The sequence below is a fragment of the Balaenoptera borealis genome (genome assembly GCF_965194805.1).
Source record: "Balaenoptera borealis genome assembly, chromosome: 1".
Taxonomy (NCBI): domain Eukaryota; kingdom Metazoa; phylum Chordata; class Mammalia; order Artiodactyla; family Balaenopteridae; genus Balaenoptera; species Balaenoptera borealis.
This window is the reverse complement of record NC_138860.1, coordinates 185,093,291-185,120,326: the sequence shown is the minus strand read 5'-3', so window position 1 is coordinate 185,120,326 and position 27,036 is coordinate 185,093,291. Positions and strand designations below refer to the sequence as shown.

Below are 27,036 nucleotides of genomic sequence, written 5' to 3'. Positions count from 1 at the left end.
CTGCTGAAGGGGCATTGACCCTCCAGGAGCTTGCAGTTCAGGGACACAGACACAGTTGCATACCAAGACAAATTGTGGTCTATGATAATAGCTATACGATAGTTATAACATGCTGCCAGTGAAGAGCTTGATTTGTCCTGGGCATGTGGTATCAGGGAAGGCTTCAGGGAAGAAGTGGCATTCTCAACGAGCCTTGAGAAATGAGCAAAACGGTCTCAAGGGCTCTGGATGAAGGGCATTCTAGGTGGAAGGAACAGCGTGAATAAGGGCGTGGGGAAGCGAAGGTGGAGGGTTGTCAGAGGAGTGTCGTAGAATCTGATTCGGAGAGCGTGGTGTCAGGGGGTAATGGCTGGGAAAATTGGTCAGAGCACTGCTTCATGTTGCAGGTGAACTCAGGGCCTGGTATTTTCTGCTTTGGGCAGCACCCTTTTCAGAAGCAGATACAAAGATACAAAGAAACTTCTCCAGTGGCTCCCCCCTCAGTAAAACCTACAAGTCCAAACACCTTGGACCTGAATTTGGGAAAGCCAATGGCTAATTTTTAAATTTAGTGCCCAAAAGGCACATAAACTTGAAGTTTGTCAGCACAGCAAATATTTCTTTCTTCACTTTGCTCAGCTTTTAAACCCAAATATCCTGCCCACTCTTCTTCAGATTAAAAGTGCAATTCACTCAGCTGCCGCACTACCTCTCAAAAGGTGTCAGAGAAGAGTTAGTGCCCTCATTTTACATATGTGCTTCTAAAAAATAATAATAATAACAGTAACCAAAAAACACTAAGTGTACAAAAAGTGTCATATTGAGTACAAGCTACGTTCGATGTAACCAGAAAAAAAGCCCAGATGTTTGTAAGTTTTCTTTTCAATAAATAAGTGCCCTGAATGTGAGCAAATCTGAATATAAAGATAAATGCCCTTTTGGTCTCCAGGGGCTTTTTCAGGATCCATGGTGAGCCTGCAGTGTGAGTGAGAGCAAGTTGAGAGCTGTGGTTTGAGACCCTACTCCCTACACACACACACACACACACACACACACACACACACGTGCTCACGGAGGGAGAACTGAAAGGAAGCCGAAGTTGTCCAAACCCATAGAATGGACACCACCAAGAGTGAACTGGATGTGAACTATGGACGTTAAGTGATCATGATGTGTCACTGTAGGTTCATCCATGGTAACAAATGTCCCACTCTGGCAGGGATGTTGATAATGGAGGAGGATGTGCATGTGGGACGGACAGGGATATGTGGGAAATCTCTACTTCCTGTTCAATTTTGCTGTGAACCTGTAACTGCTCCCCAAAATAAGTTTATTATTTTTTTTAAAAAAGGTGGGCTTCCCTCGTGGCACAGTGGTTGAGAATCTGCCTGCCAATGCAGGGGACATGGGTTCGAGCCCTGGTCTGGAAAGATCCCACATGCCGCGGAGCGACTAGGCCCGTGAGCCACAACTACTGAGCCTGCGCGTCTGGAGCCTGTGCTCCGCAACAAGAGAGGCCGTGATAGTGAGAGGCCCGCGCACCGCGATGAAGAGTGGCCCCCGCTTGCCGCAACTAGAGAAAGCCCTCGCACAGAAACGAAGACCCAACACAGCCAAAAATAAATAAATAAATAAATTAATTAATTAATTTTTTTTTAAAAAAAGGAAGAAGAAAAGAACTGAGCATTATTCTCTTTGACAAAAGGCAAAATTCCAAGACTATCAGGCTGAACTCCCTTCCCCAGGAAATGAAAGAAATCACACCAAGCCTTCAGCTTCTGTCCGTGGTGCTGAAGTTTATTCATTTTCAAACCGATGTCAGTAACAGGTGATTAAAATTTAACGCACGGGTGGGAGAGGTGGAGAAGCCACAACTAAACCACTTTATCTACATTTAGCATAAAATGTGAGAAATGTTGACAGGAGGCTGATGCTTGAATAGGACACTCGTCACAGCTCAACTTGATGGCAACGAGACGGGACAAAGTTGAGTGAGAGATCCCAGGGGATGAGGGTCTCTCGAAGTCTGCCCGGGGTCTGGCCCGCCTTTTCCTCCCTGGCCGTTATCTTTGGTACTACAAAGAGAGCAGAGACATGTTTGGCTTGGTGACCTGCCTCCACTGGAAAAAGCTTCATAAGACTGTGCTCCCTTCCCACCACCCCCGCTCCAGCTTGACGACCCTCTGAGTTCCATGAACTGGTAAACAAATTGCCCATTAGAAGCTAGTAAAGTCAATCCTGGTAAATTTCGATCCTTCGGGATCTGACAATTCCTCGAGGGACGTGAACTGCCAATCAGCAGTACGCAGGTGACTTGGCCCCATGAACGTGTTAAGTTCCCAGTGCTCCTGGCAGTAACTTCTTTTCTTCTTAGCATTTTCTCAGCAGACTGTAGCTGAGGATGGTATCATGGTTCTGAGACTCGTGGGGCACCTACCCAGTTGGGACAGAAATTTCAAAGGGAGTAAGCTTCTATGCTGTTCCCTTTCCTGTTGAAGGTGTCCCCTGGTGGTATTCTTTCACAAGGTTTGAACCTCAACAAAACCACCATTTCCTTCCCGCCCACCCCATTTCCATCCCCAGTTCCTCTTACCCGGAAGCTGTTGCAGCCCAGCCCGCTCTGGGCTCCAATCCTGTCCATCCTGCCTCCGAAGCAGCTGGACCTCCGCAGGCTCCGAGGGGCAGCGAGCAGTGCCCTCAGCTTGCTCTTCAGGAGGGCAGATCTATCGGAGGATTCCCAGGGGCCCCGCCCAAGGGCACCCCCATCTCTCTGGGCCGGGTTGACCTCCCCGGTCCAGGGAGGCACCTCAGAAAGGGGGCTGAGAGGGACCCCAGCTTCCTCATGCTGCTCACTTAGTACTTGTTGGGGCACAGCCTCTTCTTCTAAAGGCATCTTGTCCTCCAAATGGTCCAGCAAGTTCTTTACAAAAGGAAAACAGGGAAAGGGAGAAGTCTCACTGCCTGGCACAGTGTCACAAAGCCCCCTCATCCCAGACGTGCCCCTTTCCTGGCCCTACCTTGAAATCCATCAGGTCTGCGTTGGACACAGAGCCATACACGGGGTTCGCTCCGGTCCGCCCTGGGAGCTGAAACGCCAGAAAGAGGAGGAAGCTCGCGGCGATGGTGGCGGAGCCCATGCTGGCGTCGGTCAAGGGGCGGTCTGGTGCTTGCTGCCTCTTCTCTCTCCTCTCTGCTTTCCCACCCTCGGCCTCCCTCCGTCTCCGTCTCCCAGCTGCCCTGCGCCTCCTCTTTTTATAGCCCCTTGGCTCTCTGAGAGCACAAGAGGGACGGAACACTCCCCATTCTGTCACTTGCAGCGATAAAGCAGCTGAGTGAGGAGCCAGCAGAAGATGCCCTTTTAAAGTTATCAGTCCAGCCAGCTCGTCACAGCCCCTCCGCCTTGAGCAGCTCCGACAAGCCCGGGACCCTCAGCTGCAGGAGCCACATTCTTGTTGATTGGCCTCAAGAGGTTCCCACTTCAAAGGTGTGAGAAGAGCAAAAAAGTGTCCTTGGTTATCTCACAGCGATGCCTCAGGCTTCTTTCTCATCAGCCACCGGACCCGTGCGGGGAAGCAGAGGGTGACGGTTGGCCGGCGCCCAGCTCCCCTGTTGGTTTGCGGCTCAGCTGTCAGGGGCTCCAGATAAGGGCGGGAGGGGAGGAAATGGCAGGCAGCCGGCAGCTCAGCTCAGGACAAATTAGTCCGGATGCTCAAGCTGGCCTCATACCTGACTCATCGGCGACGAGGGCAGACCTCTCCCTCCACAGGGCTGTCCTGACCCCTGGCTGTCACCCTCAGTGGTCAGGTGAAGAGGGAGTTATTTTTTAGAGTACTAAGTCAGCCAGAACCAAATGTGACAGATGTCCCGAGAACTCCACTCCCCAATAGAAACGCAAGAAAAGCTTTGGGAACACAATCATTCTTCTGCAAAGCTTCCCCTCCTTCACCGCACGGCTCCCCCCAAGGTGTTGGGGGAGACTGGCGCTAAGAGGATGCCAGCATTTTCATTTACAGAAGCTCGCTGCTTCTCCGACTCTGGGTTTGAAGCTTGTAATGCCTCACACCTCGCCGGGAAAGCTCCCGTGGCGAAGTTGGCTGATGGAGCGAGGTGGGATGCAGCTGTGGCCCGTGGAATTTCCCTTGATGCCTCCCATGTCCTTCTCCAAGGCCAGGCAAGCGATGAGCCACAGAAGCCGCCATTTTCCTGGCCCCCAAAAGAGAAGTACCAGGCAGCGAGCCTGTCCACATGTAATGAGTGGCCTCCACTTACTAAGCACTGGACTCAATGCTCCACTCTCTTCAATGTAACGTATCCGGGGGAAACACTACACTTGAAGGGATGAGAGACCTGCATTGCACCCCCAAACAAGCCAAATTGCGTACATCTTTGGGGCCTTATTCTTCTCATCTGTGAGGCTCATAAGAGCTATTAATATGTGAACGTATTTTGAAGAGTGAATTGCTATATAATTGCACGATGCTCACAACGGTTGTCCTTACTGGTTGGTTGGAATGTGCCAGGCACCGTGCTGAGAGCTTTATATGGGTTCTTTCCTTTTCATCACCAGCCCCAGAAGGTGGGTAGTATTGTCCCCATTCACAGAGGGACAGAACTGAGACTGAGAGCATCTGTCACTTGCCCAAAGTCACTTGGCAGAACCAGGACTCGGATCCCAGGTCTGACGCTGACGCCTGTACTCTCCACCCACTTCCCAGATCCTGCTGCTTCTTTGCACGAAGGTTCCTTAACAAGCCCTTTAGTCTCAGTTCCTGATTAAACACCACCCTGATCCCAGCCTCTCAGGTTGCCTCTGAGCACCTCCTCGCCTTCCCCCTGCCCTGGGACTGTAGCTTTGCGTGCTTGGCAAGTCTGCGAGTGTGTGGACTATCTCAGGAAAGCACCACATCCAAGTCCCATGACCTATTTACACACCTAACATGTTTCAATCTACCCCGTAGAAGCTCAGGAAATGTGGGTGGAATGACAGCTCTGTCCTGGCCGGATCCTCCCCCAACTGTGCTCACTCCTTGGCTGATCAGAGAGAGAGGGGCTGTTATGCAGTGAAAGAGCAGAAAATCCGGGCATTACGTGGCCAGGGGTCATGAGAGGTGTTCGGGGTGGTTTTTATTCTAAAGGAGAAAAGATTTGGGTCGGCCAAACTCAACTTGAAATCCGAAATGAGTGCAATTCTGAGTAGGAGCTCTGGGGGCAAAGAAGCGCTCTATCCTGACGAGTTTCTGGAATGTGCTCACAGCTTAGTAGCTCGGGTGGCAGGGTTATTATTAGCAAAGAGGATTCAGTGAGCAGATACCCTTAGAGACGGACCTTTGATGCAGGCAAGACTTCCGGAAGGGCATCATGGCAGGTGGTCCCTGCCACGGCTTGGCCTCTGGAGGCTGATGCCGTTCCTGCGTCCTGAGCCACTTCGGAAGTCTGTTGGTGGCCCAAGGAAAAGCGGAGATCCCGTCCAAGGTTCCAGAGGGGAATTTCAGAATTTTCCCAGCTCCTTTTATTAAAGTTACGTTTCGTCTTCCAGCGTGAAACTAGAGTGGGGCACGAGTGTCATTTGTTGAGTTGTTTCTATTGTTTTTGGTTTTTTGTGGAAGGTGGGTGGCAAAAAAAAGGATACTTAGGTTTATTGCCCTGACTTTGTATAGGACCAGCACCACCCCCTCCACTAACAGGGCCCAGGGAAAACAGACAATCCCCAAATATACTTACCGCCTAACCCTCTTAAAGCCTTTGATTTGTCCCTGAAATGGAAAATGCCTTGACGTACAGTTTCTCTTCATTTTCGTGCCCCTGCTCCACTTCGGGGGGTATGTGTGGAGGAGTTAATATTTAAATGGGGTATTTAGAAGCCAGCCTGTGGGAGTGAGAGAGAAGAAAAGCAAAAGGCACAGAAGACCAGGTCCACCCTCCACCTCCACCTCTCCCACTAGCTGAAAAATCAAAAGGCTTTATTTCCTTATCACTGGAAAGAAGTCGTCTTAGTCATATGATGGAATAAAGGTTGCAGATGGGTGGGAGGATCCAGAATGGGGTATCTCGAGTTTCTAGCCAAGTTTGGTTTCATGACTCTCCATGGGGATATTGTGGGCTGCCTCGGGGAGCCATGAGGGCCCAGCAATGTCACATGTGAGCAGAACTGGTGTGAAAAACCCCTCACATTCGTGGGACAAGTCTGTTAGACCTAAATAGTCTAAAGCAGAAGCCCCAGTTGGGAGAAATTGGTAGGACATTGGTGCGTATTTAGGAATGATTGCTTCGGACTTTGAAAATGATGTTCTGTTTCTCTGGTGCAACATGGAGGTCACTGAGACTGGAATTTGGGGACAGGTTCCCCAGGAAAAAAAGGCCCAAGACAAGTTGATTTGCTAAAACTTTATGGGGGTTGTAGTTCAAGGGAAGTAAGAGTGAGGAGCAAAGGGAAGTGAGATAGTGCATTAGTCAACAACTGCTGCGTGACAAATTACCCCAAACCTTAGCAACTATACATCTATTATCTAATAGTTCCTGTGGACCAGGAATCTGGCTCTGCTTTAGCTGGGTGCCCCTTGTTCAGAGCTCACACAGGCTACAATTAAGATGTTGGCCGGAGCTGCGGTCATCTCAAGGCTTGGCTGGGGATCTGCTTTCAAGCTCACTCATGTGTCTGTTGGCAGGTCTTCGGGTCCACACTGACTGTTGGCTAGAGATGTCAATTCCTTACCGCGTGGGCTTCTCCATAGAGATGCCGCTGACTTCCTTTAGGTAGAGAGGGAAACATTATGTAAGCCACCATCTCTTTGTAACCTAATCTTGGATGTGGTACCCCATCACTTCTGTTGTACTGTGTTCATTAGAAGTGAGTCATAAGGTCCAGCCCATACTCAGAGGGAGGGGATTACCAAGGGATGAATACCAGGAGATGAGCTTCACTGGGGGCCATCTCAGAGGCTGCCCACCACAGGTAAGGAAAGAGAAAGAGCAAATATAAAGTGATATGTTACCAAGCTGGTCACAGCTTTGCAAAAACAGCTTAGTGGTTGGTTGGTCGGTTGGTTGGTCATGTTGCACATCTCCAGAGAGCGTTGTGGAACCCAGCACCTTCGAAGAGTCTATGAGGAGAGAAAAGGATGAGGGCACTGCATTAGATCCGTAGGGCTGCTGTAACAAAGTACCATAAACTGGGTATCTTAAAACAACAGAAGTGTATTGTCTCACAGTTCTGAAAGCTAGAGTCTGAAATCAAGGTGTCAGCAGGGCCAGGCTCCCTCCACAACTTGTAAGGAAGGATCCTTCCTTGTCTCTTGCAGCTTCTGGGACCTGCCGGCAATCTTTGGCATTCCTTGACTTGTAGATGCATCCCTCCAATCTCTGTCTCTGTCATCATATGACCGTCTTCCCTCTCTGTGTTTCTCTCTTTTCTTCTTATAAAGACACTCATCATATTGGAATAGGAGCCCAGCCTACTCGAGTATGACCTCATCTTAACTAACTACATCCACAATGACCGTGATTCACCAACACCCCCTCCAGCATACCACCCAAGGACATACATGAGGGCCCACCCCTGCACCTTGCCCTCCCTAGGGGCCTCACAGGGAGGGGGGAGTCACCCGCTGGCTAAGGCATGAAGGTTCTGCTCTCTCCCCCGATGCAGGAAGAACTAGGTCGGGGAGCCCAGGGTAGGGAGGCCAGTTAGGAAGCTGGTGTGCCAATATGAGTGGTGAGGGAAGGAAGGAGGAGCGGACATGGTACCTGCCTGGGTGGTCCAGCCAAAGAACGGAGTCAAGGAAGATTCCAAGGGCTGAAGTCATCGAGGGTGGAGCCCCGGGAAAAGGTTTACTCATTCGGGAGTGTCATAGTTTGGGTTCTCCTGAATCTGAGACAAGTATTCAAGCAAAGTAGTTTATTTTGGAGATAATCCCAGGAAATACTGGCAGGAGAGTGGGGAAGTGACCAGGGAGAGAAGGAGTTTAGTGATCACCGTGGGCAGTTGCAGCTTAATCCCAACTCCCCGCAGAGAAATCCAGTAACCGGTGAAAGATACACGCCACCTGTGAACCGAGGGCGCTCCTCGGTGTTGGTTGAGTGTTGCTCTGGTCCATGTCAGTTCCCCAGCACTTCCTGCCTGCCCACAGGAAGTGGACTCTGGCTGCCAGAGAAAGTTCTCGGGCAGGAAAGTGCTGTGCTGCTGGATGAAATTAGGGCTGGGGTGCACTGAAGCAGCAAGGGCAGGGGCTGTACTTGGCAGTGCCAGAGACAAGATACTGGGGGCACAAGAGTGGGAGCCAATGTCCCAGGGCTGAAATGTTCCAGGATGCCCAGGCAGCTGTACGGAGCCTGGCTCCTGACCCCATGGGAGAAACGGGCCACTTAGTGGAAAAGCACTGATTGCATGAAAAATCCTACAGAGACAGGGATAGAAGGTTGAGAACTGCAACACGAACAAAGACAAGTAGCCAAGTTCATGACTTTATTTAGACCTGGTTCTGCATGAGGAAAGAATGCATTTTTTTTCTTGCCACAAATCATTCTCAGAAGGGTCAAAGCTGGGAATTCCTTGGCAGTCCAGTGGTTAGGACTCTGTGCTCTCACTGCTGAGGGCCTGGGTTCGATCCTTGGTTGGGGAACTAAGGTCCCAGGTCCCACAAGCCGCGCAGCGTGGCCAAAAAAAAAAAAAAAAAAAAAAAAAAGAATTCAAAGCTGCCACAAGAGGGATGGAGAGGGGAATGCAGAATCAGTGACATGAGATGTAGCGTTCAGGCCCAACACTGTCCTGACTTCAGTAACCTCAAAACTGGAGACCCAGCAAAGCCAGTCTACCCTCTACTGAAGCTCCTTCCAGCTGTGAAGCCGTGGGCTAGGCATCTTTGGGCCTGTGTCCACCAATATGTCTTTCTGGGTAGATTACATTGACAAGCATCCACGGAGATACATAATCTGGCAGCTTCTTTGGAGGATGAGGTTGATAATAGGAAAGTCAGGGAGGTTAAGGCCATGGCTATAGCTACATGGGGATGTGTCTGAAGCGGCCAGGGTCACAGGTTAGGGAGGGCTGGTTCTAAAGGGCATCCATAGATGAGGCATGTGCCACAGCACTGCCCGCAAACACCAAACACAGGGGGAGCTCAATGAGATGTCACTTCATTGGGTACATCAGGCCACCCACTCCCCATCCTCCATAAGTCATATTTGCTTCCTTCACAGTTTGTTTTGGAGTCCTCTTTCCTGGACTTTTGCTTGAGGAAAAGGCTCAAGTAACAGGATATATCTGTATCATACATACAGACTCCACTGCCTGAGCCTTATGTATGGAAGAGCTGGACTTACCTGGAAGAATTCTGAAGTGCTGGTTGGGTTTGTAGAGTGGGCGTTCTGGGAGGGGGTCTGTCTTCATCCCCTGAGCAGGGGGAGAAAGTTGCCAATACGCAGCAGCCCCAAATGGTGAACTGAGTGATGCCATTAAGAGGGGGACCTTCCAACCCACCAGCAAGCCTAATTCACTGGCTTGGGAAAGGTTGGGTTGTGCAGTGGTTAGGGGCCTGGGTGCTGGACCAGCATGCGTGGGCTTGAATCCTGGCTCTGCCACGTACTAACTGCGGGACCCTGAGAAAGTCACATGACCTCTCTGTGCCTCGATTTCCCCATCTGTAAAATGAAGGATAATAAGAGTTCTTCCTGCATAGTTGTCGCGAGGACTAATATGAGTTCATGGAACTGGGCCTGGTACATAGTGAGGCCTTTATAAATGTTAACTGTGCTAATTACTCATTACTGCCCTGGGTCAAAAACATTAGGCAAAGATGGCTCACAGTTTTATTGGAAAATAAGTTGGTCCTAAAACCTTATTTTCAAAATCTTAATCTCATTAGATACGTCTAATGCACGCTGGGTTGAAATGAGAAATAACACCAAGACCCACCACTTCTCTTTCCCTCTGACTCAAAGAAACATCAGATGAGAACAGCAGAAAAGCCATAAGAGAGTCACGTGGATCTCTGCTCAAATCTCAGTGTTGGCACTTAGCAGCTGAATGCTTTCAGGTAAGATGCTTCCCTTTTCTGGGTCTCAGTTTTCTCATCCATAAAGAGGGGATAATAATAGTCCTGTCCTCCTGCAGAGCTGGGATCATAAAAGGCATTCTAGGCAAAGGAAACTGCATGAGCTGAAGCCTGGGAGCCTGAAAGCAGGAGAGAGTTCTGCAGCATGACCTGGGATGCCTGGAACCCAAGATGCAGGAGAAGGAGGACCCTGAGAGGAGAGGGCAGTGACCTCTACCAGGACTCCCTGCTGATTAAGGCAACACAGTAGGATTCTAGTGCTTGTCTCCTTTTCTGCCTTGGAATAAAGGTCTTCTCTCTCTAGGGCAGAGAGGAAGTGAAGACGTGGGGTCCCAAAGGAAGGGCACCCTGAAATGCTGGGCCTCTTTCAGGCACTTCTAAACTTATGGGCTCAGGAAATGAAAATGCTATTAAACTCAGGGTTTAGAAGCCTCCTTTCCAGGATGACATCAGGAATTGAAGACTTGAACCTGAGGTTTGGGGCAGATGGAGTGCTCAGCCCCATCAGGAATGCAAATAAGCTGGCATATCTCTTTCTCTCTCTCTCTTTCTCTCTCTCTCTCTCTCTCTCTCTCACACACACACACACACACACACACACACACACACACACACACACACACACAAAGCGCCCCCAATCTCTGAGAGCTTCTGGAAACAACAAATACAGGGAGAGTGCCTCTAATGGCAGAATTCCAGGCAGAGGGAAAGCTATTGTCAAGGGGCAGATACCTTGACACACACCCTCATGTCACAGGAATACAATCAGGGCCCATTCAACTCCCAGGGAGAAACTGCCAGCCTTTGAAAAGTAGTTTCTGGGAAGCGTCTCAAGTGCTTGAGATATTTAGAGACATTTCAGAGCATGAAAAGCCCTTAAAGAAAAGCAGCCACCACCCCCCCAGCTGTTTGACCAGCCCTTGAAGCCGTGTCCCTGCCCCACCACTAGGACATCTTTGGGATCTTCAAGAAAACACAGGGTTTGACTGTTTTTCAATGATGGATTATTTTTTAGAACACGGAGACAAATCAACTTCAAAAGAAAAAGCTATAACATTGACTTTATTTCATCATGGAAAATTTGTGCTCAAAGATAAGAACCATCTTATATAAAACGACCAAATAAATAAATAAATAAGTAAAAATAAATAGGAGTTGCCTCAAAGGGGAGCAGGGGGTTGAAGGAGAATCAGATGCAGCCAGGACCTTCTCTTAATACCTCCTCAGCACTGTGTGGGGAAGAGAGAGAGTGGTGATTACATTTGGGTGGGAGACAGGCAGGACCTGAGCTTGCCCTCACCACGTGCCATCTGTGCCTCCGCCCTCTTCAGTTCACCTGGATGTTTGAGGCTTTGGAGTAATCTATCTCCCTGGACCTTGCTTTCCCTGTTGTAAACTGGGGATTACCATCACCCTGGTGATCCTGCCCTCTGCCTTTGCAGCTCTAGACAGTTCAGGGGAAACCAGGAGGAAAATGTTTAATACTCTTTCTGCGCCAAGAAGGGGCTGCCAGGCAATGACCGAATTACATCCTAAGGTGATTCTGCCCCTTTTGGTAAGAGAGGCAGGAGGTGGTTAGAAGGTGGGTGGGAACTCAACAGGCATGGTAATGAATGTTGTCAAAATTTAATATTTCCAGAAAGGCGCTCCTTGACCCTGAGGACTGTCAGCAAGAAAGAGTGATATCCAGGTGTCCTTTGCTCAAAGTTTGGTCCCCAGAGACATCAAACCCAGAAAGGCGGCACGCGGTGGGACTGGGGGTGGGTGCTCACCGTTGCAGCCCAGGCCGCTGAGGGAGCCGATCCGGTCCAGCCTCCGCCCAAAGCAGCCGGAGTCGCGCATCATCTTGGGGCTCCGCATTCCCCGCAGGGCCTGGAGGACGCTGCTGCCGGGCCCGAGGAGCCCCGCGGGGGCGGCCGCCCGGGTCTCCCAGGCTTCTGCGAGGCCGTGGCCCTGCTGGCGGGGCTCCAGGCCCTTCTGCTCGGCCTGCAGCTCCAACACCCTGCCTCGTAGACGGCCCAGCAGCTCCTGCGATGGGTGGGGGAGGCGGAGCCTCAGGAAGCCGCACCGGGGCCCAGCCGCCCTCGATGGCGCCGAGGCAAACCGACCGCCTTGGGGCCGGGGGTCCCCGCACCCAGTCTCGCCGCTTTCTCACTCTCTTATCACTAATACCCAAGGGAGGGTGGGGACCTCTTGGGACTGTGGGTGGGGGTAGGGGGGGACCCGTTAGCTGCTGCTGTCGTCGGTGCCCTCCCGGCGAGCCGGGTTTACGCAGTTCGGCAGCGCTCACCTGTGTCCCGCGCAGTTCCGAGGCCGGGCCGGGGCCACCTAGCGGGTGGGAATGACAGCCTAGCAGCGACAGGTGCAAGTACAGGAGGAGCAGGGGGGCCCGGGGCAGCGTCGTCTGCGGGTCCATGTCGCTGGAGGGGCGGAGAGAGGTTGCCGCCGCTGCCGCTGCGCTGGGGCCCGGTTCACGTCTCACCTACTGGGTCCTCGGGCAACCGCGGCCTTTTATCCCCCGTCCTGAGAGCCGGGCCGGCCCTGCCCCTCTGGGTTATCTCTGATTTATCGGCGCATTCCGGCCCGGCCCGCTGAGCTCAGGGCGGGGGAATGCACCTCTCCGCGCGGAGGGGTGGAGGCCGGGGAGAGCAGGCCTTGTATAGAAATGGGCCTGGCCGGGAACGGGAGCGCGCGGCGGGGGGAGTTGGCGGGGTTGGGTAGACACCGCTAGGTCCTTTGTCTCTCGCTTCCCCCTTCCCTGCAAAAACCCCGGGGCTTTAGAGTGGCTCTTTTCTCTTTCCTCCCCCCCGCATTCCTGGAGAGGGCAGAGGGTACCCCAGCGATCAGAGGCCTGACGCAAATGCCGGGCGCACGGGGTGACTCAGAGAAAGAACAGGCCCAGCCGACACCCCACCGCCGCAGCGCGTCTTCCCTCCCCGCCTGCAACTCGGCACCCGCCTGGAACTCTCCGCACCTGGCTCGGCGGCGGGTCTTCCGGGCGCTCTGACCGCTGTCCGTGGTTCTGATCGCTCTGAGCCAACAACGCAAGAGGACTCGCTCTCCTCAACTTGGGTCTTGCCAGAAAGACAAGCGTGGGGCAGGGGCAAGAGATGTCTGAGACCCCTCTCCGCCCTCTCACAACCTCCTGCACTAGGATGCTAATTCTCCAGTGTCACCTGATTAAAAGTCTGGGTATGACAAGGAACTTCTGGAATGCTGACCCTTCTTCCATCCCTTAAAGGGTAGAGCTGATTTGACAGGAATTTTGAGAGGCAAGGCCCAGAGGATGAAGTCATTCAGGAATGCCTTCTATCACATCTCCTCCAGGTGCCAACACCTCCCTCTCCCACCAAGCCAACATAACGGAAAAAGCAAGGATGACTGGAGATGGTTATCTATTTGGTGGGACACTAAGGGTGTGAAGGAGTGCCTTCCACAATGCCTCCTTCACCTGGTCGTCCATGATCTCATTCCCATTCGCAGATGGTCTGCCCCTCCTGTCTGTGATTACAAAAGGGGCTCCATAGAAAAATGGCCCTGGGAAGAGCCACAGCAGATTAAATCCCCCCTAAAGTGTGCATGACTGGTGTCACCACCCTTACCAGATAACTTGTGCTGACAAGCAGCAGGATGAGGGAGTAGCATTGTTTAGGAAAGGAAATGTGTTATGACAGAAGTGGAGAAAGGGGCAGCAAGGAGCAGAAGCTGAGACCTCTAAGCAAATCTTGCCTGAAAAATAGCATCTTCCAGGTATTGAGTGAGAAAATTGTTATTGTAGTTCTTCACTTTTCAGATAAGGAAACTGAGCTCAGTGAAATTAATCTACTTTCTTTTCTTTTTTACACCTAAATTGATTTTTAATTTTTAATTTAAGTATAATTGATTTACAATATTATTTTAGTTTCGGGTGTACAACGTAGTGATTCAATTTAAGGTTACTATAAAATATTAGCTGTATTCCCTATGCCATATATTGCATCCTTGTACCTTATTATTTTATACCTTGTGGTATACCTCTTAATCCCCTACCCCTATCTTGCACCTCCCCCATCCCTCTCCCCACTGGCAACCACTACTTTGTTCTCTGTATCTCTGAGTCTATTTCTATTTTGTTATATCATTCGTTTTATTTTCTAAGTTCTGCATATAAGTGAAAACATACAGTATTTGTCTTTCTCTGTCTGACTTATTTCACTAAGCATAATACCCTCTGGGTCCGTCCACGCTGTTGCAAATGGCAAAATTTCATTCTTCTTTATGGCTGAGTATCATTTCATTGTCTATATATACAACATCTTTTTTATCCATTCATCTGTTGATAAGCGCATAGGTTGCTTCCATAACTTGGCAATTATAAATAAAGCTGCTATGAACATTGGGGTGCATATGTTTTTTTGAATTAGTGTTTCCATTTTCTTTGGATATACACCCAGGAGTGGAATTACTGGATCGTATGGTAGGTCTATTTTTAGTTCTCTGAGGAACCTCCATACTGTTTTCCATAGTGGCTGTACCAGTTTATATTCCCCCTGACTGTGCATCAGGGTTCCCTTTTCTCCACATTCTCGCCAACATTTGTAATTTGTGGTCTTTTTTTAAATTTTTTTAAATTGTGGTAAAAGTCACATAATATAAAACATACTGTTTTAACCATATTTAGCTGTACAGTTCAGTGGCACTGAACTGTACATTCACATTGTTGTGCAACTCTCACCATCATCCATCTCCTGAATTTTTCACCTTCCTAAACTGAAACTCTGTCTCCATTAAACATTTTGATGATGGCCATTCTGACAGGTGTGAGGTGATATCTCATTGTGGTTTTGATTTCAGTTTCTCCAAAGATTAATGATGTTGAGCATCTTTTCTGTCCCTGTTGGCCATCTATATGTTTTCTTTGGAAAAATGTCTTTTCAAATCTTCTGCCCTTTTTTAAATTTATTTATTTATTTATTTATTTATTTATTTATTTATTTATTTATTTATTTTTGGTGGGGGGCTGTGTTGGGTCTTCGTTGCTGCGCGTGGGCTTTCTCTAGTTGCGGTGAGCGGGGGCTACTCTTCGCTGAGGTGCGCGGGCTTCTCATTGTCGTGGCTTCTCTTGTTGCGAGCATGGGCTCTAGGCACGCAGGCTTCAGTGGCATGTGGCACGTGGGCTCAGTAGTTGTGGCTTGCGGGCTCTAGAGCTCAGGCTCAGTAGATGTGGTGCACGGGCTTAGTTGCTCCGCGGCATGTGGGATCTTCCTGGGCCAGCGCTCGAACCCGTGTCCCTTGCATTGGCAGGCAGATTCTTAACCACTGTGCCACCAGGGAAGCCCCTCTTCTGCCCATTTTTTTTAAAAATTATTAGCACCTTTAATTATTATTTATTTTATTTTATTTTATTTTGGCTGTGTTGGGTCTTCGTTTCTGTGCGAGGACTTCCTCTAGTTGCGGCAAGCGGGGACCACTCTTCATTGCGGTGCGCGGGCCTCTCACTATCGTGGCCTCTCTTGTTGCGGAACACAGGCTCCAGACGCGCAGGCTCAGTAGTTGTGGCTCACGGGCCTAGTTGCTCCATGACATGTGGGATCCTCCCAGACCAGGGCTCGAACCCGTGTCCCCTGCATTAGCAGGCAGATTCTCAACCACTGCACCACCAGGGAAGCCCTTCTGCCCATTTTTAATTGGGTTTTTAAAATATTGACTTGTATGAGCTGTTTAGATATTTTGGATATGAACCCCTTATCAGACACATCATTTGCAAATATTTTCTCCCATTCAACAGGTTGCCTTAATCTATTTTCTTAAGGTCACACAATTAACAAGTGGTAAACCTGGATTCCAACCCAGGCAGTCTGATTCCAGACCTGAAGCTCTTAATCACTGCCAGGGTGATTGCAAAGTTCTTCTACTCAAAGAAAAATTAGGATAATCTATTGCCATCTCTAAAGCTACAGAGAGCTGTGCAATAAGGGATGTGAGTCTGGTGGCTGACAAAAAGGGAAGGATCTAAAGCATGGGAAAGATGAGAATTTTGCAGGTGAAGATGGGGGAGAGGTAAGGGCTGTCCTGGGAAGATTCTGGGGGATGGAGCAGTGTGTGTGTGTGTGTGTGTGTGTGTGTGTGTACATGCACACTACAGGAAGAATATCCAAAGATTAAACAACAGAGAGAGAGACAATGAAAGCCTGCCAAGAGCAGAGCTGAGTCAGAAGTCTGGGGCTGCTGAGGGTGTAGAGAATCTCTAGAGCTGGGTGTCATGATATGAAGGGTTGGGAGCAAGGCATAGTACACCAACCAACAGTTCTATCAAGAACTGACTCTGCATCTAGCCTGAGCCTCTCTTTACTCTTCCACAAAATGGACATATGCTCCCTCCTTGCAAGGACTAAAAGGGAGAAAATGGTGTCTTTGAAAGTCCATAGCAGTGTGAAAAGAGCCAAAGAATTTGGAATACATGTGAGAGTTCATCCTTGCATCAGGGGAGATTGTGTCTCGCTGGGGAGACAGAGCCACCCCGGGGGAAAACGATTAAGTGCTCAGCACTCTGACAGAGCCTCTATCTTCCCGCAGTGGAGGGGATTGTGGAAGAAGACTTTAGGGCAGACACAAGTCTGAATACATACTCCAGGGACTTCTGTCCAGGGAAGGACCCCTCTTACACCAGATGATCTCCACAAATATTTATTGAGTGCCTATGACATGCCATGCACTTTCTACTTCTATTTAATGGAGATAATCACACCATCTATGTCACAGTATTACCACTCAAGGATTAAATGAGATGGTATATGTGGTAGGCTGAATAATAGCCCCCCAAAGATGTCCATGTCCAAATCCCCAGAACCTGTGCATATGTTATTTCATGTGGTATGAAGGGCTTTGTGGATGTGATTAAGTTAAGGATGTGGAGGTGGGTAGCTTATTTTGGATTATCCAGGAGGACCAAGTATAATCACAAGGGTCCTTACTAGAGGGAGGTAAGAGGATCAGGACTAGAGAGAGGACATGGAAGGGTGGAAACAGGGGTCAGAGGGGAGCGGTGTTACACGGCTGGCATCTGTGAGGATGGCTTTGAGGATGGAGGAAGAGGCCATGAGCCAAGGAATGCAGGTGGCCTCTAGCACCTGGAAAAGTCAGAGAAATGGATTCTTCTTACAGCCTCCAGAAGGAGCACAGGCCTGCCTGCCAGCACCTTGACTTTAACCCAGTGAAATACATATCAGACTTTAGATCTCCAGAACTGTAAGAAAAGAAATTTGTGTTATTTGAAGCCACTACGCTCAGGGTAATTTGTTTCAGTAGCAATAGGAAGCTAACTGAGCACAGTGCCTGGCACTTAGTGACCCCCCCCCCCCCGTAAAGGTGGTTGTGGTGGCAGTGTTGGCTCTCTCCAGTATCAGACCCTAGGTAGGGGGTGCTAGGTGCTGGCTGTGCTGGCTACAAAGGAAGAAGGAAGACCCTTACTTCACTCAACAAGTCTTCACTGAAGGTCTGGGCTCACAATGGTCTGGAGTCCAGTCCCTGGAATCAGATTGCCTGGATTCAATCCCACCTCAGTCTTTTGCTACTCAGGCAAGTTGCTTCGTCTCTCATGTTTTTTTCATGTCCACCTCATAGGGTTGCTGTGAAGATGAAATGGGACTGTGCAGGTAAAACTAAGCTTTCTGCTGGGAGGTGGGGATGCGGAGTGGACAAGACAAATCCCACCTTTGAGGAGCATACAGTGTAGGGAGAGAAACAGACACAGTCACAGGCCCCTAGGGTGACGTGGTGACTGATCCAGCACGGAGACCTGGGTGCTCTGGGAACATGGCAGGAACACTCAGTTGAGGAGAGAGCTTCCTGGAGAAGGTGGTTCTGGGCTAATGCTTTGAGGGATAAGAATGAATCAGCCATGAGAGGGAAGATGAGGAGTGTTCTGGGCAGAGCTGGGGGACTGGTTAACTGCTCAACTACCACCCCAAGTGTCTTAGTCCATTCAGGTTGCTGTAATAGAATAAATACCGTAGATTGGATGGATGAAACAGCAAAAATTTATTTCTTTTAGTTCTGGAAACTGGGAAATATAAGATCAAGGTGCTGGCAGATTCAGTGTCTGGTGAGAGCCCCCTTCCTCGTTCATAAGCTTTCTTTTCACTGTAACCTCACATGGTAGAAAGGGTGAGAGAGCTCCCTGGGGTCTCACTTATAAGGGCACTAATCCTATTCATGAGGGCTCCACCATTACATTGGGGGTTAGGTTTCAACATGTGAATTTTGTGGGGGACACAAACATTCAGTCTATAGTACCTAGGCTCTTGGCAGAAGAAAGATGCAGGTAAGGAAATGTTTGGGGAAATTGGGCCCGTCAGGTAGCATGGCTCAGCTGCAATTGTACTGAACTACTTCTCTGCAGCTCCCCTTCTCACCCCGTCTCTAGCCCAGCCCTGGGCAGCTATGGGGCAACATAAGAGCACTGGGCACCTAGGAAAAGGGGAAAGAGGGAGCAAGGAGCACTGCCCCGGGAGTCAGCTGGTGGCGAACCTCTGTCCACTGCTGTCTCACTGAGCGGCTTTATGCAAGTCCTTTCTCTGCCCTGGCACTCTGTTTCCCCTGTGTAGAAAGAAGGAATTAGACAAGGAATTCTCCCAGCCACAAAAGTGTTGTTATAGTCAACTGCCCCTAGTTCATGGTTAGGTCTGCTTGCCAGCTCCCAGACCCCAGCAATACCTCCGTCTTCTGTGACCCTTAGACCTTCTCCAAAAGCCAGAAACCACCTGCAGAGGGACATCAGATCCTTCACAGCTGTGATAGGCGTATGTGTGTGTGTGTGTGTGTGTGTGTGTGTGTGTGTGTGGTGTGTGTATGCTCGGGGTTCTTTAGAAACCAGCCTGAGTGTGTAGATCTTCTCTGCTCTTGAAGTGAATCTCTATACTGATGGTTAACAGAGGAAGGTCTGAGTTTGGCAGCCTGGAAGAAAAGAGCTATTAACTCTTCCCATCCCATGTCCAGCCTCTCCAGCAATATTCAAATCATCTGACTAGAGTGGAGGGGTTGCCTATGTGTTGCAGGGTAATAGTCTCTCTCTCTCTCTCTCTCTTTCCTTTCTTTCCTCTCTCCTTCGCATTGCTACAACCTCATAAGGAAAAAAGAATTCTGAAAGGGTCACCTTATCCCTCCCACCACCTCCAAAAAGGATTGTACTCATTATTTGTCCCCATAGCTGACATCCTAGTGACATCATTGGGGCCCCTGGACTCAGCAATGCTTGAAGTCAATCTACTTTGGCCTCTTTGGTTATGTGAACTTATAAATATGCCCCCCTTTTTTGCCTAGACCAATTTAAGTTAGATTTCTATCACTTCTGTCCCAAAGATTCCTAACCGACACAGTCCCCAAAAGAAACGGCATGCCTTTCTCTTAGAAATGTATCTTGAGAACAAAATATCTCAGCCCTTGGTAACAGCCCAAGGTCTAGAGCCTTTGCAGACAAAACTGCTGAGCATTGTCTAATTTAACTCTCTCCTCTTGTAATGTGGGTTTATCCCCATAGTCAGACAGAAAACATGTTCAATAACTTTCCAAAAGGCTGGAAAGTCGGAGCTGCATCAGCTGGTGGGAGAGATGCAGGAGGAAGGATGAGAGGTACACCTCAGAATCCACATCCCACAGGAGCTCTGTCCTGGCACAGTGGGGATAGATGGAGGAATTAGAAGGTCCAAAGCCTGCCTTCAAGTGGCTTACAGTCTAAATGGGCAGACAGACCTCCCCCTTCAGCAGGCTGAAGAGGGCTCCTTAAGAAGCAGGGCTAAGGACACATATGTTGACCTCCCACCCACCAGCAGACATCTGTGCAGCCTGTGACGCTGAGCCAGAGACACCATGGGAAAGTGGTCCCTCTGCCTCCCGAGGCGGTTCCCTCCCAAGGTCCTCCCGATCCAGGAATCTCGCCTCCTTCCTGCAGGAGAAGAGACAAAGGACTACCTCAGCTCAGAGCCAGGAGCCTGGAAATGGGTGTGAGATTGCTCTCTGACCCTGCTAATCCAGTAGAGACACGGGGTCTGCATTCAGTGTCCTCCAGGGATGCCACGCTTAACCTCAAAGGGCGGGGGTGGGGGCATTGGCTTCACTCAGCCTGTCTGGTTTGAGTGGCTCAGGGTCACCAGCTAAAGGACTGGTTTGGGCTCCAGTGGAAATGGCCATGTCGGGGAGCCCCTGGAGGGATGCTCCATGGCCCACACTGGGGGAAAGCAGCCGACCTCACGGGGAGGAGCTGACCGTGGACAGGCTTGTGGCCTGCCCCCAGCTGGGAGAGTTTGTTCCCACGCTGGGACTCCCTAGTTAAACGTCTCCTATCTAGACTGGCCGGGAGAGAGAGCGTTAATGAGTATCCACCTGAGGCCAGGTGCTAAGTCCGGGGCTCTCCCGCAAGGGGAATCCCTGCTGCCACAGCTCAGCCCAGTAGACTGGGGCTTACTTACACTGAGAGGTTAGTCCCTAGTTGTCTGAAACTCAGGTTTAACTGGGCGTCCTGTATTTTTACGTGCTCAGCCTGGCAGCACTAGATGGCGAGAGGAGGGTGGGGCTTGCCGCGCTTCTCCCTTGCACGGGGTTCTTCTGTCCTCAGGTACTGGAGGTGGGAGTCAGAGTGAGGGGGGCGTTCCCCAAATTTCATTAGCGCACGCACCCCGTTCCACCTCGCGGCCCTTGGGTACCCGGCGCCTGCCTTCACTGCGAGGGTCCCCCGCAGCTCGCCCTCAAAGGCTCTGACATCCCACGTTTGACCACCTCGCGGCCCCCCGGGGCGGGGACAGCGTGACCTTTGGCTCAGAGGGTCGAGAGGGTCGTGCCCAGTGGCGACCTGTATCAGAGGAAAGAGCACAGGCTCACGACCCCAACCCCTGATGCGAGCCCTGCCTGGTCACTGAGCTGCCGGCTCTGTGGAAGCCACATCCCACGGGGGCCCCATTGTCCGCATCCAGGCTGCGGAGGTGGGGCTGAGGAATGGGTGAGGCTTTAGCACCAACCCACCCTCGGCTCTAAGAGATACCGCTGTGGCACGTAGAGCAAGTCACGAACCTCTCTGTGCCTCTGTTTCCCCTTCTGTAAAATGGGAACAGTATGGTCCTGTGTGAGGATCAAAGGGATTAACCCGCATACAGCGCTTGGGAGAGCACCCGGCAGGTACCAGCTCTAAGAAACTTTGTCTGCTCTGCTGGTTGTTTTCTTTCTTTTTCTTTAACATAAATTTATTTGTTTATTTATTTTTGGCTGCATTGGGTCTTCGTTACTGCACGTGGCCTTTCTCTAGTTGTGGAGGGCGGGGGCTATTCTTCACTGCGTACGCAGGCTTCTCATTGCGGTGGCTTCTCTTGTCGCAGAGCACGGGCTCTAGGCACGTGGGCTTCGGTAGTCGTGGCTCACGGGCTCTAGAGCGCAGGCTCAGTAGTTGTGGTGCACGGGCTTAGTTGCTCCGCAGCATGTGGGATCTTCCCAGACCAGGGATCAAACCTGTGATCCCTGCATTGGTAGGTGGATTCTTAACCACTGTGCCACCAGGGAAGTCCTGCTGGTTGCTTTCTAATCTCTGCGCCCTGCACTTCCCGCAGCTCGATCTTAGATAAGGGCACTTGGAGCCTCCATCGTGTCCTTGCCAGAAAGCCTGTGGAATCTTTCCCTAGAGATCTTTCACATTAGGACTTGACATCTTCACCATCAAACATTTATTAAACTAACTGCATGTGGCATACGTTTGGCCCTTGGTCCTGAGGGGCTCCTTTTGCAAGCGAGCATTCTCTAAAACTTCTGTAGTCAAACAGCTTCATGTCTTCTCAGAACTTTCTGCTCAGCATCAGATCAGTGGAGTTTGCTTTTCCCACACACTTAGTTCACCAGCACCTTCTTGCCTGGGACAGGGTTCCACTCCCACTGGGCAAAGGAAACGTCTTGGGTGGGAGCGGAATAAAGAATAGGATGCAGTCTAAGTTCATCCCTCCCTTAAGCCCACCCTAGCATATCAGCTGGAGTCAGGATGATAATGAGAAACATAACTGGACACCTAGAACAATCAAAGGGCAAGGATGAGAGAGGCCCTTTTTGTGTATCTCCTCTGACCCTGTGAATAATTATAACTTAGTGAATGGGTTCTTTTTTTTTTAAGTAGAATAATTCTTTATTTATTTTATTTATTTTTTTTTTTGGCTATGTTGGGTCTTCGTTTCTGTGTGAGGGCTTTCTCCAGTTGCAGCAAGCGGGGGCCACTCTTCATCGCGGTGCACGGGCCTCTCACTATCGCGGCCTCTCTTGCTGTGGAGCACAGGCTCCAGATGCACAGGCTCAGTAGTTGTGGCTCACAGGCCCAGTTGCTCCGCGGCATGTGGGATCTTCCCAGACCAGGGCTCGAACCCCTGTCCCCTGCATTGGCAGGCAGACTCTCAACCACTGCGCCACCAGGGAAGCCCCCAAAAAAATTTTTTTAACATCTTTATTGGAGTATAATTGCTTTACAATGGCGTGTTAGTTTCTGCTTTATAACAAAGTGAATCAGCTATACATATACATATATTCCCGTATCTCCTCCCTCTTGTGTCTCCCTCCCATCATCCTCCCTATCCCACCCTTCTAGGTGGTCACAAAGTACCAAGCTGATCTCCCTGTGCTATGCGGCTGCTTCCCACTAGCTATCTATTTTACATTTGGTGATGTATATATGTCAGTGCCACTCTCCCGCTTCATCTCAGCTTACCCTTACCCTTCCCTGTGTCCTCAAGTCCATTCTCTACGTCTGCGTCTTTATTCCTGTCCTGCCCCTAGGTTCTTCAGAACCATTTTGGGTTTTTTTTAGATTCCATATACATGTGTTAGCATACGATATTTGTTTTTCTCTTTCTGACTTACTTCGCTCTGTATGACAGACTCTAGGTCCATCCACCTCACTACAAATAACTCAATTTCGTTTCTTTTTCTTTTTTTTTTTTAAATTATTTATTTATTTATTTATTTATGGCTGTGTTGGGTCTTCGTTTCTGTGCGAGGGCTTTCTCCAGTTGCGGCGAGTGGGGGCCACTCTTCATCGCGGTGCGCGGGCCTCTCACTGTCGCGGCCTCTCCCGTTGCGGAGCACAGGCTCCAGATGCGCAGGCTCAGTAGTTATGGCTCACGGGCTTAGCTGCTCCGCGGCATGTGGGATCTTCCCAGACCAGGGCTCGAACCCGTGTCCCCTGCATTGGCAGGCAGATTCTTAACCACTGAGCCACCAGGGAAGCCCTCGTTTCTTTTTATGGCTGAGTAATATTCCATTGTATATATGTGCCACATCTTCTCTATCCATTCATCTGTTGATGGACACTTCGGTTGCTTCCATGTCCTGGCTATTGTAAATAGAGCTGCAATGAACATTGTGGTACATGACTCTTTTTGAATTATGGTTATCTCTGGGTATATGCCCAGTAGTGGGATTGCTGGGTCATATGGTAGTTCTATTTTTAGTTTTTTAATGAACCCCCATACTGTTCTCCATAGTGGCTGTATCAAGTTACATTCAGGGTGGGTTACTTTTGAGGTCCTCTCTCTTTGGCTTGTAGGTAACCATCTTCTCCCTCCATCTTCACTTGGTCTTTGCCTGTGCATGTCTGTGTCCTAATTTCCTCTTCTTATAAGGATACCAATCCTATTGGATTAGTCCCACCTGAATGACCTCATTTTAGATTAATCACCCCTTTAAAGACCCTTTCTCCAAACGCAGTCACATTCTGAGGTACTTGGGGTTAGGACTTCAAAATACGAATTTTGAGGGGATACAGTTCAACCCTAACACCCCCTTACTTCCCTCTAGTCACTGCCGCGTCTCCAAGGACCATTTCTCTATTGTTTTGTTACCTTTTGCTGCATAACAAACCACCCCAGAATATAGGGGCTTAAAATAACCATCATTTTATTGTGTCTCCTGGTCCTAGGGGTTGATGAGGCTCAGCTTCCTTGCTCTCACTTGAGGTGCCTCAAAGGGTTATCCTCAGATGATGGCTGAGGCGACAGGAATCCCCTGGCGGTCCAGTGGTTAAGACTCCGTGCTTCCACTGCAGAGGGTGCGGGTTCGATCCCCAGTCCCTAGTCAGGGAACTAAAATTCCGCCTGCCATGCAGTGGGGCCAAAAAAAAAAAAAAAAGATGATGGCTGAGATGAGTGGTCTGAAGACTTCATTCACTGCCGTTACCTGAGCTGCAGTGGCTGGAATAAGGAGGCCAGCCGAGTCCATCTCCCTCCCCATGTGGCCAGCTTGAGCTTCCCCAGCAGTAGTGGTTTTCCCCACAGCAAGTGGTCCCAAAGTGGAAGTTGCCAGTCCTCTGATAAGCTAGGCCTGAATGGTGTGTCCTCCATCATTTTCTATTGGTTAAAACAGTCACAGACACCCTCAGATATAAGGAGAAATGGTTTCCACCTCCCAGTGAGGATTATGAATTGAACTGTGTCGCCTCAAAATTTAATCCCCAGTACTTCAGAATGTGATCTTATTTGGGAATAGGGTCTTTACAGAGAAAATCAAGTTAAAATGAAGTCATTCAAGTGTGCCCTAATCCAATATGACCGGTGTCCTTACAAAAAGGGGAAATTTGGACACAGAGATATGTGTAGAGGGAAGAAGATGTGAAGAGTCGCAGGAAGAAGAGTCACAGCCATCTACATACAAGCCAAGAAGAGTCCTGGAGCAGACCCTTTCCTCACAGACCTCAGAGGGAACCAACCCTGCCAACACTTTGATTTTGGACTTCAAGCCTCCAGAACTGTGAAACAATGAACTTCTGTTGATTAAGCCCCCTGATCCGTGATACTTTGTTACAGCAGCCCCAGCAAACTAATACAACGGGAGAGAGGCATGCATCTATAGGAAGGGCAGGAATTGATGGTGAGCATCTTGGAGATAAGCCACCGCATCTGTTAATGGGATTCTCTCCCAAAAGCACTGCCTTATTGAAGCTGCCACCTTTGACCTACTCACTTTCAAGCCCCTTCCCTGTAGTTGGTGCCTTGAGCCACCAAGTCCCAGACCCAGGATCAGTATTTGGACACACAGCTGGGCTTACTCTTTCTAGGAACAATTCTGTCTACACTTTGTCTATGAGCTCTGCTGTCCTCTCCCTCTCCCTCCTCCTCCTCCTCCTCTTTTTACTAAATCTTTTAAGCCTCCCTCCTCCACTGTCCCCAACCACAGATTTACAAGGGCAGAGTAGCTCTGCTGGAATTTGGTGTTTGGGGCTTACAGGTAATTTTCAGTTTGTTGAGTTCTCTGTCTCCTAACAATGTTGAAGAAGTGGCTCATGTGTGGTTGTATTTGCGTTCTTTGCAGACCTTATGTGCGTGGGAGAGGATGTGTGTAGGGATTTGAATGCAGGTGGTCACTGTTAAGCTTGCCAGTATACTTTAGAGGTATTAACTGAGTTAATCCATTTGATGGCTACGTTTTCTTGATAAACAATAGCTGCCTTTTGTGCTAGAAATCTTCACTGTGCCCCTGTGGAGCTTCCCTACATCCTTAACTCTGCTCAGTGCCCCAGGAGGCCGACTTTTATGGCTTATATGGACTGGCTTACGTGCCCTCTGGCTTCGTGTTGGATCCACCGGGTGGTGGAGGCAGCAAAATATCCGAGGGAGTAAGATTTGAGAGGGAGGCCATGGTATGTTTTCTGCCAGCTGCAACTGCCCCGTCTCTTGGGGGTAGCACCTCCCCCTCCCCCCTCTCTGTCTCAGGCTGCTTCCAGCTTAGGTGGGGTCATTGAGACACTGCTACTTCCCCTGGACACTAGTCTCTGTGGTTTCTCTGTGTGCAGGCCTTTTTTTTTTTTTTTTACTATTTTTAAAAATTTTTTTATTGAAATATAGTTGATTTACAATGTTGTGTTAGTTTCAGGTGTATAGCAAAGTGATTCAGTTTTATATATATAGATTCTTTGCCATTATAGTTTATTACAAGATATTGAGTAGAGTTCCCTGTGCTCTACAGTAGGTCCTTGTTGGTTATCTATTTTATATATAGTAGTGTGTATATTTTAATCCCCAACTCCTAATTTATCCCTCTCCCCCTCCCCTTTGCTAACCATGAGTTTGTTTTCTATGTCTGTGAGTCTATTTCTGTTTTGTAAATAAATTTATTTGTATGCTATTTTAGATTCCACATATAAGGGATAGCATATGGTATTTGTCTTTCTGTTTCTGACTTACTTCACTTAGCATGATCATCTCTAGGTCCATCCATGTTGCTGCACATGGCACTATTTCATTCTTTTGTATGGCTAATATTCCATTGTATACATGTATCACATCTTCTTTATCCATTCCTCTGTGGATGGACACTTAGTTTGCTTCCATGTCTTGGCTATTGTAAATAGTGCTTGTGTGCAGGCCTTTATACTCTGTGTCCACACCTTCATAAACTGCCCCCTCTTTTTTTTTTTTTTGGCCGTGGCACATGGCATGTGGGATCTTAGTTTCCCGACCAGGGATGGAACCCACGCCCCCTGCATTGGAAGTGTGGAGTCTTAACCACTGGACTGCCAGGGAAGTCCCAAGAGCCCCCTTTATTAAACCTCCTTGAATTATTCTAAGTCTGCTGCTTTCTGCTACCACCCTCACGGATACCCTTTTTCTTCATCGCCATCATCATCACATAATGTTTTTGACCTTAGGTGCTTATTCCTCCTGGTTACGGCTGCTGTACCTGCTCTTCAGACATGTCTCACAGCCTGTCCAGGTCAGGGCCGGCTAAGCTGAGCCCTCTGTGTGAGGGGGAGGAAGGCACCCCAGGCCCGAAAATGGGGCAGAAGAAGCCAGGACAGTCACAAGGCCCTGCGAGGAACTTATTTTAAGGCAGCCCTTTGACCTGTCACCCGCTCTCAGTCACCATCTCCCGCAAGGTTTCTAGGACCTGAAGGCTCGGACGGTGACGGTTGACACACATACTTTGTACCAAGCTCTCCTCCCTGGCCTGGCAGGCTCTGGCCAACACCCCCCAGGAAACCACACTCTCTTCCTGCTGGACGGGGCTGGTGGGG

At 49.6% G+C, this 27,036-nt stretch overlaps 2 protein-coding genes and 1 long non-coding RNA gene across 3 annotated transcripts in view; all 3 read right to left on the bottom strand.

The window, feature by feature from the left end:
* The window catches only part of LOC309624503, a 190,537-nt gene that overhangs the window by 106,904 nt on the left and 56,597 nt on the right, over positions 1–27,036 (bottom strand). The window lies entirely within an intron of this gene.
* Positions 1,350–3,405, bottom strand: NPPA (natriuretic peptide A). The gene is made up of 3 exons (XM_082379181.1): positions 2,997–3,405; positions 2,573–2,899; positions 1,350–2,054 (listed from the first exon to the last, which is right to left on the bottom strand). The coding sequence occupies exons 1-3, from the start codon at positions 3,114–3,116 to the stop codon at positions 2,043–2,045; spliced, it is 459 nt and encodes a 152-aa protein (XP_082235307.1). The 5' UTR covers positions 3,117–3,405; the 3' UTR covers positions 1,350–2,042.
* Positions 11,073–13,174, bottom strand: NPPB (natriuretic peptide B). Its single transcript, XM_082379175.1, has 4 exons — positions 13,003–13,174; positions 12,319–12,786; positions 11,801–12,056; positions 11,073–11,257 (listed from the first exon to the last, which is right to left on the bottom strand). The coding sequence occupies exons 2-4, from the start codon at positions 12,442–12,444 to the stop codon at positions 11,241–11,243; spliced, it is 399 nt and encodes a 132-aa protein (XP_082235301.1). The 5' UTR covers positions 12,445–12,786; positions 13,003–13,174; the 3' UTR covers positions 11,073–11,240.

Excerpts from the sequence above, each read along its gene's own strand:
- NPPB (XM_082379175.1), bottom strand. The coding sequence starts at position 12,444 with ATGGACCCGCAGACGACGCTGCCCCGGGCCCCCCTGCTCCTCCTGTAC. Across the intron at positions 12,057-12,318 it reads CGGAACTGCGCGGGACACAG|GAGCTGCTGGGCCGTCTACG; the intron begins GTGAGCGCTGCC and ends CACCCATCGCAG.
- NPPA (XM_082379181.1), bottom strand. The coding sequence starts at position 3,116 with ATGGGCTCCGCCACCATCGCCGCGAGCTTCCTCCTCTTTCTGGCGTTT. Across the intron at positions 2,900-2,996 it reads CAGACCTGATGGATTTCAAG|AACTTGCTGGACCATTTGGA; the intron begins GTAGGGCCAGGA and ends CCTTTTGTAAAG.